The sequence below is a fragment of the Melospiza melodia genome, chromosome 3, assembly GCF_035770615.1.
Source record: "Melospiza melodia melodia isolate bMelMel2 chromosome 3, bMelMel2.pri, whole genome shotgun sequence".
NCBI lineage: Eukaryota > Metazoa > Chordata > Aves > Passeriformes > Passerellidae > Melospiza > Melospiza melodia.
Window position 1 is genome coordinate 46,417,718 of NC_086196.1, and position 14,067 is coordinate 46,431,784.

The 14,067-nt window shown below is 36.3% G+C and overlaps 1 protein-coding gene across 10 annotated transcripts in view; it reads right to left on the bottom strand.

The window, feature by feature from the left end:
- Positions 1 to 14,067, bottom strand: part of RYR2 (ryanodine receptor 2) — a 381,629-nt gene that overhangs the window by 260,920 nt on the left and 106,642 nt on the right. For all 10 annotated transcript variants that reach the window (XM_063151586.1, XM_063151578.1, XM_063151584.1 and 7 more), the window contains exon 3: positions 7,641 to 7,745. In XM_063151586.1, coding sequence (XP_063007656.1) covers positions 7,641 to 7,745 — 105 coding nt within the window. The remainder of the gene's footprint in view (positions 1 to 7,640; positions 7,746 to 14,067) is intronic.

A 14,067-nucleotide genomic window follows, 5' to 3' on the forward strand; every position in this document is an offset into this window, starting at 1 on the left:
AATAGATTTAAAGAATCTACTAAAATCAATGTGATACACAAAGCAGGGATGTTGGTCTGAGATGCCTAGGACCCAACTTCCAGCATTATTTTATGTGTTGCTTTCATCAGGTACGGTCCTCAACACATGCATAAATCAGTCCTGAGGTATGAAAACAAAGAAAATCAGAAAAAAATGCAAGTATCAATCACTGCTTAGCTTATTGATTCCAACTGCTTATCTACACTGGCCTGGTTTAAAAACTCAGTGTGTTACTATCTATGCTGAGACATCTGGTAGAATTAACAAAATTAATGGCTTAGGAGACTATCTCAGCTTTATATAGGACTGAGCAGCAAAACTGAGACTATTCAACATTCTAGAATGCCATCTGAATGTGAGGATTTGGTGGGGTTTATCTTTTCATCATTTTGCATAAATAGCCTTTAGTACATCAATTCCACCTGCTGATTTAAAAAAAAGGGATTTGATTCTGAAGATAAATTTAACTGTATAACTTTCAATTTTGCTGTGCTTAAATTTCATACAAAAAAAACCCAAACTCTTTCAGGAACTAACTGGGAATCTTTACTGAAAAGCATCAGTATGTTGCCATACATTATTTTAACAAGCCATAGCTTATAGGTGGCAGAGGGATAATACCTCTTTTACCTATAGGTAAAACAACCAATCCCCTTCTTTTTTCATCCAAGGTAAAAAGACACACACTACACCCTGAGTTCCTCATTCTAATCTCTCTGCCAGTATTTCTGAGCTGTCCTCATGGCTGCTCAATACATAGAAATGCCAGTTTCAGTGACTTCTACATTGCTTATATTCAGTCAGCAACTTTTAGTCCAACTATTTTCAGTTTGTTCCCTAGGACCACATGGAATCTGTACCAATTCTTGTTTTAATCCTCACTTTTCCATTCTGCTTCAATGGCAGAATTGAATTTGCTACAGTTCTCCCTAAGTTAGACTGCAACAGTGCCTGAGTACTCCACTGAGTACTCATTCCACAATCAGATTTTTCCTTCCACACCCAATGTTCTTCTTCAGATGGGCTGGGAGAACACCCAAAATTATCAAACAGAAAGAAGTCTGCTTCCAGCTCTGAACCTGCAGCTCTCTGGAAGACCACCCCTCAGGAGTTGATATTGGCATGGACAGAGTGTCACATCTTCATTACCAGCCACGAGGACAGGATAGAGCTGCCAAGCACAGAAAATCTTCATGGCATGCAGTACTAGAATAGCACAGCTGCTGGGCAAATAAATATTGGGGAAAATGCAGCAAACTGCACACTGAAGTGTTCAGTAGATGACATAGCAACTGATACCAATTTGCAGGAAACTAAAAAGGGATTTAACCCTACATTTCATTTTGCCTAAAAGTAAACAAATTTCAGGCTTACTAAGGCAACTGAGAGCAAATTTTTCCCCCGTATAATGAAATCTAGAAAGACAAATACCAAAAAAAATACTTCAAGTTTTTTCAGAAGTAAAAAAAAACACATACAGTGTGATTTTCTGAATAAACATTTAAAATAATTTCAATATAAATTCTAGAGAGTCCTAAGCTCTCCTGATGTATTCTAGTACCTAGTTTATCATGTCATTCAAAACAGAAATTGTAACTACTTAAACATTCACCTTCTTGCTACAGGTGACATGCAAAGAAATCCTTACCTATTTTACTACTGCATGCTATTCTAGTAAGCAAGCAAAAAGCTGACACTCAAAGTGAAAGGCCACAAAAGCAGCTGAGGGAAATCCACTGGGTTCCATTGAGGATAAGTGAGTTTGGTGTATCTGTCCTGCTGGAGTCATTAAAACACAATTCCAAAGGAAACACATTACACTCCAAGTGCAGATGATTTTACCAGCGAGCACTTCATGTAGCATGAAACCTAGCCATTAGCAAAGGAATTGAATGTTCCAAATATTTTGCTGATAAAACTGGAGGAAAAACCCAAAAAAAAAAAAAAAACCAAAAAAAGAAACCAAAACACAAACAAACAAAAAAAACCCTACAGGAGTCTCATACTCCTACATATACCTGAACAAAAAAAAAAAAAACAAACGCCCATGCATATACCTTGTGTTGGGAGAACAAAGCACAGATCAACAAACAGCAGCTCCAGAAGCCACTGCTCTTTCCAACCTCTCACCAAAATAGATGTCTCTTACTCTACACCCTTCCAATGATATGAGGTTTTCCTGGGGATGTATGCTACCGCAGTAGAATTGGAATGGTTTGGCACTCACCAGTCTTCTGGTAGACCAGAGTGAAGAGAATGTTTTACCACTGCTGACAAAAACTAATTAAATCTCTGTAAAAGACAATTTACTAATAGAGTTTTCAATCACTCCATTGGGATGGTGCAGTTAAGAACAATCCTCTGTTTGGGATACAAGGGCTCCCATCCACACACCGATGTAGAACACACTGGGATGCGAAAGCAAGTCCTCTACACCTGTATTTATAAGTCATATATAAATACACACATATGTATATAGTGTATTCATGAGGTATGGCATGTAAAATATAATCCAGAATCTTCAAATTTCAGTGGTATCATTGATTACAATTATCATCAGGTACTATAAAAGACATAACAAGGTGGAAAAATAGTATATTATTTATATAATGAGACTGTTGGATATATTTCAGAAAACACAGGCAAACCAAGGGTAACTCAGCATAATAACAAGAATTCTTTTTTCCAGCCAACACAGATGATAGATGATTTTGTGCTTGCTCACTTACAGAAAAATTTCCTTTAAATGCCAAACTAACTTAATTTCCTGTACCTAGTCACTGTACACAAAACTGGTTTTTATCTCTGAAGTAACAAAGGCATTAGAATAGAATGAAAGTTCAAACTAGCCCCTTTTTATATAAATACTGAGAGTAATGGTGTTTGGAATACTCAGATTGTCCCACTAGAAAAAATAATTCATATTTAATCATATGAAAAACCCTCTGAAATATTTCAAATAATAGTTAGTAGCAATGGGCTTTATGAAGGTTACTTTACGCTTAATTTTAATTTGCACACCGTGTTGGCAAATTTTTATCTTAATACCTATTTTTCATGCAGCATGTTTGCTTGAGGATTATATAAAAAGAAAAACCTTTCAGACAAAATCTTAATCATTTTTGAACCAACTGAGACTAAGTAAATACCTGGCATTCTTCCATGTCAAATATGTCTGGATATCTTTTCTTCTGGATACCCTTTTTTACTGGGTATAGAGCAGCAAAAAGGGAAATAATTCTCCTTGTCATAAAATGTGAAACAGGTAACAGCATATAATGTACAGGTCTGTTGCTTAACTTTCATGAAAAAGTCATTTAAATCTCAAAACTGAAAGAAGCCACAAAATTATAAATCACTCCCTCACACCTGAAACCTGGCAACTTCCTTCCCATGTCCTTGTGACACCTTTTCTCAGTGAAAAAAATCTGTACAGAAGGTGCAACAGCACAAGAGCAATTGATGGTAAAAGAGAAAACTCTGCCTTCCTTTCCTCTTATAGGATATATAAAGTTAGATCCCTTTCTCCTACCAAATATTCATCATATCTGAAAGAACTACCTAATCCTGTTTCTAATATTGTTCGTATTGTCTAGAAATTGCAGAAGTTGCTGAATTCAAGACCACTAATGGATAGATGGCCAGGCTTCACTTCTTAAGAAAATTAGGGAAAATTTCCAGGAACTGATTTGATTATGGTATTTAATCATTTTTACTTTAAGAAAAAAGTACTAGATGATAGAGGTCTTGAATCTAGAAAAGAAAGATGTGATTTAAATTATTTTAGAAAAAGAAAAAAACATCAAACTACCCAAAAAGATAATCAAAGGAAAAAGAATCAGAAGAAAAACACAGTTCCAAGAAGTTGCAATGACCATTCCTAAATTACTCCAGAAGCAATAGATTCACCTTCTCAGGTGAATCACTCTAACTAATGAGCTTTAGTGAAATACAAGGCACTTGGGTCCAGAGAAGGTTCACTGGAAATAACAACGAGGCGAAGAATAGATGGCCTGAATGCTTTTTATGGTCTTAAATGCTTTATAAAAACATAAGGACTTCCATCTTCATCTTATGTGTGCTTTTCTAATAATAAAAAGTTACACTAAGAAAATGAGCCAAAAATATTACAAAATAATACCTAGGCTGTAGGTCACCCTTGTTTAGGACTCTGCACCTGTAATTCTGCTTGCCTAACACACCATAGCCCAGACTATGTGATGATACTCCTCATTATACAATTATTTACTATTCCATCTCCACAAGAGTCATCTCTTTTCCCTCATCTATTTCTGGTTTATTAGTTTTTGGTGTTTTCTTTCTTTCCTGCTGAGGAACTGATGAAAGTGGGACATACATGCAGCACTCCACGTCCCAGCAAAATATAAAAAAAATACCTGTTTAAAATGAAAAGTGAAAATAATGCTGCCTAAGCAAATAAACTAGGTTGTCGTTTTATTTTTGAAACCAAAACCATTCAAGCAAGCCATGAATGTCAGTGTTTTAATAAATTGTCTGAGCTAACCATACTATTTTACAGGGAAATGATGAAACCTCAGAGCACAAAATAACTACTCAGTGCCTAGAAGAAACAGAGCACTACACACATTCTTTCTAAGGAAATTTCAGTGATTTTTCACTATTGTCTTTGTTACTAGCATTTATCTGGTTCAGAAGAGTCAAGTAGGTATACTCAGATAGATCACTGATCTCACAAAGTATGGAAATTTTCATTTTGGGATTCTTGCACTAAAAATGTAGGTATTTATTGCAGAGTAGACCTTGCACCTTTAATGCACACTAATTGAGAAATAGCAGTAAATCCAGTAAGTGCACACAGTTATTCTTTCTTAGGCACAAGAAAGCTGCTTATTGTTCTGACTCAAGTCAGCGTGAGATTTTGTTCATAGTACTCAGCCATTACATTACTGCTAACTTACCTGTTATATAACAAGAATACCTATTATATAAACATAGCATTCAAGAGATTACACAATACAAAAGGCAAACTAGCACTCTGCATATAATAAGCACAGCATCTTAATGATTTCTAATGCAATGAAAAGTAACTGAGGACTGAAAAGACCTCCTTTTGCAGGATTCTTTCCACTAGAAAACTGAGGTCACACTGAAACCAGTTTATAGCAACAATTTCTCAAAAAATTCCTATACTTTCTTCTGCTAAATTAAATGAAGCACTGTTATTTTAATAAAAATAATTGATGCTTCTCTAGGAAGGCAGCAGTACTTCAGGCAAGAAAAATTACCTTGTATCTTAAAACTTTTTTTAACAGTTGCTTCAAACAGATATGATGCTGTCTATATAAGTACCTGGCCTATGACTTGCAAATATAAATGCAAAGGCAAAATTTATGTATTTTTCATAGAAAGCACATACAGACAACAAATGTAAGTTCTATTAATTTATCAGCAAGTACATAGTCATTCATTTTAGTACCATCTTGGCTTTCAGAGACTTACTAAAAAGAAAAATATAGACCTTGAAAACATGACCTTGTGTTCATCTACAAACCATTATTTTCAAGATTGTTGTCCTCTAATATTAGTATATTAATATGCAAGAGACACAAGCAGATTCCTAATGCCTTTCTATAGAAGCCATTGTAGTAGAAATATATTTATGATTTACTGAACACTATCTCTCTCTGTTGGTATAGCTGTATCTTCTGCTAGTGTTGCCATTTAATAGGTGCTGAGAGCACAGTAAACTACTTTGTAAACAGCCAAGAGCCACATGATGACCACACTCAGAACTTTGCTTTATCTTTCCTGTGCACATCTCAGAAGACCTTTGAGTACAGAGCACTGTAGACCAGAGCAGCTGCCCATCAGTGTTATTTGGGCAGGGGTGTAAGTGTCCAGAATTCTGACCTTCATGGTTGTGCACAGAAAACCTCAGTAATTTTTTCCAGAAAATACCAGATTACCACCAAACATAGTAGGTCTCATTGGTCCGGGTGTCCTACAAAAATCTTTTTCTACTCACATCAAGTGCAGAAAATAGTCCAGAACTAGTGCAAATATTCCACCTAAAGCCCCTAAAAAGCTCTCTTAAGTCTGCCCTGTTCCCAGCAGAATACCCGAGCTCACATTGTCTGATCATTCTGCAGAGGTTTGTTCATTCTCCAAAGTTCTCTGGGTGTGATCTCTGTATTAAAAGCAAATATTCTCCTAACACATGGCCCCAGCACTCTGCTAAAGACAGTGCAAGAGAAAATCTGCAAGTTGATTTTATGATTTAAAAAAAGTTTCAGTACTTCATGTTCAAAAATTGAATGCTTTTTCATTCACTGCATTCTGCCCTATAGCATTACTTTATCACACATTCCCCTATACTTCCTTTAGTTCAGGCCCCTGCTCACATCTGTTGGGAATAAACAGAAAGAAAACCGTTGCTCTACTTTACACACATGGTCATACACAATTATCACTGTACATCCTGGGGATTTGACTCATTTTTGACATTATGCCTGTGTATGTCTGTTCTTTTGATTTTATTTTTTTCCCTGCGAATTTGCTTGCTCTTGGTTTCAGTATTCACAAAGTAAGGGAAGAGGGGTTAAGAAGTCTGTATCTGCTTACTCTGGTACCACCTCTTCTCTCCGATATGCTTGTCATTCTCTTGTCACAAATTGTCACTGCAGAACACACTCTGGACCATCCATGGGACTGCTCCCAGACTCCATTTCCCAAATACCAGTTTCAGTCTAAGTGCCCGGCATTTCATGGGACTGACTATTGTACATTAGTTTGGTTTCTTGAGGCATCCCCATAAATATCAGAGGCATGCTTATCTCCTGCCACCTTTCTTGACTGATGGACTTATGGTTAACACCTACTTCTCTTTTGCCTGTATAACTCCTATGCCTACAGTCACTCTTCCTCAAAAACTAACAGGATTTGAGCTAGAGCATAGCATTCAGATGAACACTATAAGGTGCATATGGAGCACTCAATTACAGCATAACAAATCAAATTAACTGCACTGCAGGGAACAATAATTACACTACTATGATTTATTTGCAAATAACTATTTGTTAGTCAAAAAATTAATTCCTATTAGGAATAATAGTAATAATTCTTATAGGATTTAAGTAATTCCTATATCCTTCATCTTCCAGACTCCTATTTCTTGCCCACCAAGCTCAATAATATTTTATCTTCAGCTTAAAGGTCTGTCACAGTATATTTTAGCTCAGAGCATACACGTGAGTTTGATTATTTCCAGACACAACCAGCATACATCCAAGTCATTTTAAGACCTATTAACAGTCTCACCCAATATAGTCAGGAATGCTCAGAAAGTTTATTTGTTCAGAAGAAGTGATCAAGCTTTATATGACATTCTCAAATTAAAACACCCTTGTAACTCTATACTGACTCACAGTACATTGAAATTGTGAATTTACAACTCTAGCAAGCTTCAGTGGACCACTGCAAGTGCTTATAATTTCCAAAAAATACAGACATTCCCATAGCAAAGAAGGAAAATTCAGCACAATCATGCTATAAGCATGTGACAGCCATGAAACCTGTGTTACCATAAGAAAAAAGTACTATTTTGCAAGATAAAGAAAGGTGAATATTTAATAACTTACCCCTTCTGCCTTTTCTTCTGTGTTAGCCAGCATTTCCTGGAGGGCCCGTACTGACAGAGACTGCTCCAGCACAAAGGTGCAGATGGACAAATCAGGTGGAACATTCTAGATAAAAGAGAACCATGAGATCACATTAGTAACACATTTGATGAGTAGCACTCTCCAGTGGCTCTATTTTGCCTCACCATCCATGGATCTCAAAGATCTAATAAATCACTGAGGCTACGAAATCCAGCCACATACTGGGCTGCAACAGTTAAGTTTTAGCCAGTAAAGGGAAGCAATGCTCTGCTCAACATGTGCTGATACCTGGGGAATCAGGTCCCATCAAAAAGAAAGAAAGAAACTCTCAAAGAAAGAAGAAATCAACGAATTTCATCAAGTTCAGCAGAGGATCGCCATGAATGTCAGGGCTAGTGCATTCCCCCTGTGTGTCTGCAGAGAGGAGGAGAGTGATCTTGCAATTCTCTTTAAAAATCTAATAGTGATTACAGGGAATAGAGGTAGACTCTTCTTGGATGTGGTCCTTGGAAGGAATAGGAGCAGCAATACAAGTTGTACAAAGAAAATCAGAAAAAAAAAACTGGGAGTGGAAAGGCTCCTAGGTAAAGCAATGATGGGTCTGCTTGGACATTAGCACATGGAACATGTGTCCCAGACATTATGCTCAGATTGTGAGGAAAACCAAATTCAGTCTTTAGGTTATGGTAGCTAGCCAGAGCTCATGATTATCATGAAGGTCAAGATGAATTTTCATAGTAGAAGTAGTGGACACCAGGTATCAAGGCCAAGCCAGCAGCTTCTAATCCTTGCAGGGCACTATACTTCACTACAGGCTGCACTAACTGGGATAAAACTAAAAAGTCTTACAAAAATTATTACAAAAGTTAACTTGACATGCTTGAAATAAAGATCATTGAACTACTGAAAAGTTAATTTCCCAGACTATCATAAAAATTCATATAAAATTGAAAGAAGTTTGTAATAGCAATGTCTAAGTTACAAAGTAGCAAAGTAAAATTAGATTTTATGTGGGGATCTTTTCTTCTGTTAATAGAAATGCAACTCCTACACACCTTTACTTGCCTCCAGAAATTTTTTTGCATCCCTTCTCTATTTTCTTTTCATGTTAGTTGCATATTTTAGTTTAGGAGTATTTTTATTGACTGTTGGAATTCAGTTTTTTACACCATGAATTCTTTTGCTGCTAAAGCTGTAAAACTGCACACTTACTCAAACTGTGTACAAAGTGAAGAGGCGACTTCCAAGGCCAAATTGTAAAAGTTAGTTGCAAAATCTTCCCCCCCCCCCCCCCCAAAAGTTCGTTTTCTCAGAATCCCTCACAATCTTACTAGCTTATTATATTTCTGTTCACCCCTACTAAACACAGCAATTCAGGTCTGTTTAATGCATAATAGATCTTTCATTATTTTCCAATACCTATATTTCAATGAAATTAATGTAAAATTGTACTTTAAGTTTCAGCCAGATGAAAAGGTTTCAATAGGTTCTTCTGTTGCATGGGTTTTGACTGACTTATGCAATGATACTTTGGCATGAAATATTTTTTCCGCCAACTCCTTCAGAATCAGGTCTCTCATTATGTCTCAGTGTTCTTGTTACCATTTTTCTTATGTAGCTAGTCAGACACTACAACAGTGCTTCTAATGGTAAGACTGGGCCAACAAACAACCAATTAGATTGTCTTCAAAACATCCTTGTAATGTAAGTACCATCACTAGCCCTTATGTTACAAAGCAGGAAAGAGAGCACTCAGAGATCTCAGGCTGCAAGTTGCTGCTTCTACTCAGTTAACGTAAGGATAGTTTTCCAGTCTAGAAAGTTTCACAGCCTAAGAGTGCAGCTCACCCTCCAGTCTGCCCAGTTAAACTGACAAACAAGAGTACAAACAAAAGAGAAAAAATGTTCCATACACTGTGCTCAGAAATGAGTCAAGGCTAACTTGTCTGCATCTATAACCAAACCAAGTCTCCTTAACAATATTCCCACTGTTATTGCTGTTATTTAAAGTAGCATTTTTGCTGGCAGAACGTGTCTCACACATACAATTTTGGACATATCAAATATTTTATATACTCTCCAATATCAAAAATCCTGCATCGTTCCAAACACTGATCAAACCAACATATCTAGGACACTTTTCCTTCATCAATGTCATTCTCCTTTATGTTCAAGACCGCCATGAGCACTTCCTTTCCTACCTGTTAAGACTAAGGCATGAAGTCCCAATGAACACTTTTCAGCTATTCTCATTGCAGATGAGTAAGGCACACTTTTTGCTGCTCAGGAGTAAATTAGGAGAAATGTATGAGATGCTTAGCTTTAATTAAGTGAAAGAAGTGCTGTGTTGTTACAGTCTAGCAAAATGTTAGAGACAGGTTTTTTTTTATGAGGCAAAAGGGAGAGCACATTATCCTACCTCATCTTCACTGCATGAATTCCTGGGTACTTGGAGGCCCTCAGAGAGAAATGTTTTTCCCTTAAGAGCTTTGCACCTACTGATGCTTGCAGGAAGCATGTGATTTAGACCTTCCTCTCTGACACTTCTTCAGCCAGCTCTGCTCTACTGAAAATCCAACAGGCATGACTGCATCAATCCCAGCACGTACAACAATCAAAGCATGGAAAAACAGGAGACAGATACAGAACTGCCAATGTATTTAGCTCAGTTAGAGCTCCGCTCATCTCTCTACACTTTATTTCAATGCTGATGCTTTTAACACTACGGATTTAAAGAATGAGGCTTTGGGCCTCAGACACAGACTGAAGTTTCCTCTCTTGAATAGCCCCCTCCAAAGACAGTAATTCCAAGTAATTTTAAAGCTGTCATTTAAATATAACAAAAATTATTCACAAGTGTCTTTTCCATCTCTTCAAAGCATAAAATAAAAAGAAGGAAAGAAACCAGAGTCTTTGCCAGACCTCTGATTATCTATCTTATTTTCTGTCAAATTATCTCACACACAGAGGATGGCGTATGAAAAATAAAGGTATTCTATGGCAGTCTAACATTCTCTACTGAAAAATATTTTCCTGCACAGTATATAGCACATTTTAGTACCCAGCCTGGAGAGCAACTGCATATTCTAGTGGCTGCAAGGAAAACCCGTAGCAATTTGTTTTCAGCATCAGGCTTTTTTGAGGACAGGTGAAATGTGTTGGCAGATATTTCAGTGACTGCTTTGCTAGACTATAAACACACTATTAAATAATTAATAATTATAAAGAAAATATTTTGCTACATGTCTAACCACCCACAAATGCACTTTTAATAAACATCAAAATTACCAAGTTTAACTAACAGTTAAATGGTAATAATACATTTCTATTTTGATAACATAATACAAACTATAACCCCAAACACTGATCAGCTCAAAAGCAGAGGTCTCATCAGATATAAATAACCATATTGGCAATCTTCAACCTTCTTTTCCACCAATTTTCATCATATTTATACTTGCTGCAGTAACTTTTTAAATGAAGACATAGAAAATTAATTCATATTCCAAAGCATAGATTGAGTTTTTTTGTGACAGAGCATATAATGGTCTTGGACAATCCAGGGAATCTGTACCACTTCAGTTCATATGATCAGTGGAAAATTCTAATAAGCAATGGCAGTATTCAATATAATTTATTTTCAGTTCATTTCTGACACATTTGCAAAATCAGTTTGAATATAAAATATACTCACTGACTTATAAGGTAAATAGTAGTAACTCCAGTTTATCTCAGTATTAATTAAAGCATTACTGATTTGGCTACCAGTTTATGTTTAGATTTGCCCTCTTATCAATTTTTCTTTTTAGAAAATCTATTCAGTCACAATTACAGCCTAATATGCAAGCAGTTCAATTTTTTAAATGTTATTACATAAATAGAAATTGTATATTGCATTTCAAAAGGATGCTGAGTACCTCTAGGAGAAAAGCAATAAATTATTATTACCTTTTTTCTATTGTTCCTTCATCATGGCTTGTAATAGTCCAATCAGCAAAATTAGAGAGGTTAAAATAAATGTAACAGTCATCTGGAATTTTTAAGGCATACCCATTACTGAAGTAATTATTGGATTATTTAGAAAACTGGTGAATTCTTTATTCTTCCTGTCATTTTAAACTACATTTATTGTGGACACTAGTTTTCTGTAGTAATATTTGCATATTAAACCACGCTTTACTCTGTGGGAGGCAGATTTGCAAATTAGATAATCATACCCTTTATTAAAAAGGTGTTTCAAGTAAAGCTTTTGAAATATATTTCAAAATAACCCTAACTGCATTCCAACCCACAGGTGAATCATGGGTACTGGATGTATTAATTATCCTCAGTTTAATTTTCTAGAGATTTTCTATTTACACACTCCAAGGAAAGCAAGAGGCTGAGACACAAAACTCAGTGCTGTTGTCATTACTCTGACAATCACACAGTGCTAACAAGCCACTGGAATGCACAACCTGCTCAAATAATATGTTGCATATAATCTTGTGAATGTAAACTGAACTTCTGCCTCTCATAAATATTAGTACAAGACTGAAGGATAATAAATTGCATCAGCAAACAGAATTCTGTCTCTAAGAATAGGCAGCTTCACCTCAGCTTTACTTGTCTTCCTAGATATTTGCAAGCTTCTTATTTTTCTAACCCAATTCCCAATTAAATGGACTTACAGGCATTTCGTTTTTAACTGTATACTGAGAATTCTCACATCAGTGCCTAATCAATCACCTAATTAAGCAGCCTGATGTCAAAAAATGAGATGTGGGTGTTCATAACTCTTTTTAATGCTAGCACATTTACTAGAGGCCTAACCTCAAGAATCCAAGTAGGAGGACTCAGAAAACTCATTTTAGTACAGAATTTAAGCAAAACATCTGTAGTCCTATTTGTGGGAGTAGCCTGAAAGAAACTGAACCCATCAGCTATTTTCAAGTTACATTTCAATTTATACATCTCTATCTTTCTGGCAGCCCTTTCTATTTAAATGAGATTCTGTCTGGTGACAGTGATGAAACACACTCAATATAACCAAGGAAAAACTTCTGTTTCTAGGACTCTACATAGAAGGCCCAGCTTTCCTTGTTTTCAAGCTTGTCATCGAAACAATGGACCCAGAACAGAAATATATGGGTCTGACAAACCAAGTCCCATCAGCCAAACAGAATGAACCATACTCATCAAATCCCAAAGCAGAAAAGACAGAGAATGAATTATGAGCCTTACAGCTTCAGTTCTGTAGAGTGCCAAATAACTCTGTCCGCTCCCTAGAACTCCTCCAGGAGCAGTGTCAAACTTTCGTGTGTTTACCATGAGCACGCTGTGAAGGCTGCCTGGACACCTCCTACAGAAAGTTTGCTATCAGCTGCTTCTGACTATTTCAGTCTGAAACCATCAGTTTCTCTATGAGGCTTTTATAGGACATTCCATCCCAAGCAGTTTTCTCCCTCAAAAGCAGAGAAATTTTCAGCATTGAAAATTTTTCATGTTACTCTACCTAAAACTTATAATGTCCTCATGTTTTTGGAAGAGCAGCTTGACAAGGAAGTGGCTTTTTGTCACAAGTACACTTTTTTCTAGGAAAAACTTCAAAAATCTGGGCATGTTTTACTTCCTGAAAAACATCATTTTCACATAGTGAAAAGTTTCTTGTTAACATCTGAAAGCTCAAAAGAGTCCTTTTTGCACAGGAAAATTGTTTCAGATGTTTCAGAGATAAAACTTAGAAACTGACAGGAGGATAAAATCAGAACATGGACTAGAATTAAAAAAAAAAAAAAGGAAGGAGGAGACAAACACAGGGAAAACCAGCTAGTGATGGAGCTGAGGCCAGACACAAATACATTGCAATCGTTCCATTTTCAAATCTTAAAACATAAGACCGCTCCATGCCCTCAGTGGTTTTCTTGAACTGTGTTGGTTGCTTATGCCACATGCTGATCTCCTTGTTAATCTGACCTAAACAACTGACTGTTTTAATTTTCTTAAAATACTCTCTCTGGTCACATATAGAAAGTTCACCATCTTGTCCAGATCTCCAAGTGCAGAAGCCTCCCATAAGGGAAGTATTAGACTGAATAAAACCAGCAGTGGAAGAAACCTTGATATACTGAGCATACTTTCTGTTGATACATCAAAAACTCCTCTACAGTAGTTTTTGTCTGATTACAGGGAGTAACTAGTTTTTATTCTCTATGAGTTTGCACAGCAGTGAAGACATAATTCCTTCCCCACTTTCATTTTCAGAGAGTGAAATGTCATCTGGTGGTTGCTGTGTAGCAGAGCTCATTGGCAAAGAAAATTGTCTGTGTGCCTGAAACTTAATCTGTAAAAACTTGAAAGCATAGAAGGAAACTACTACTTGGGGTTTTTCCTTCTCACAATCTTCTTTAAAAATCCATAAGAAATC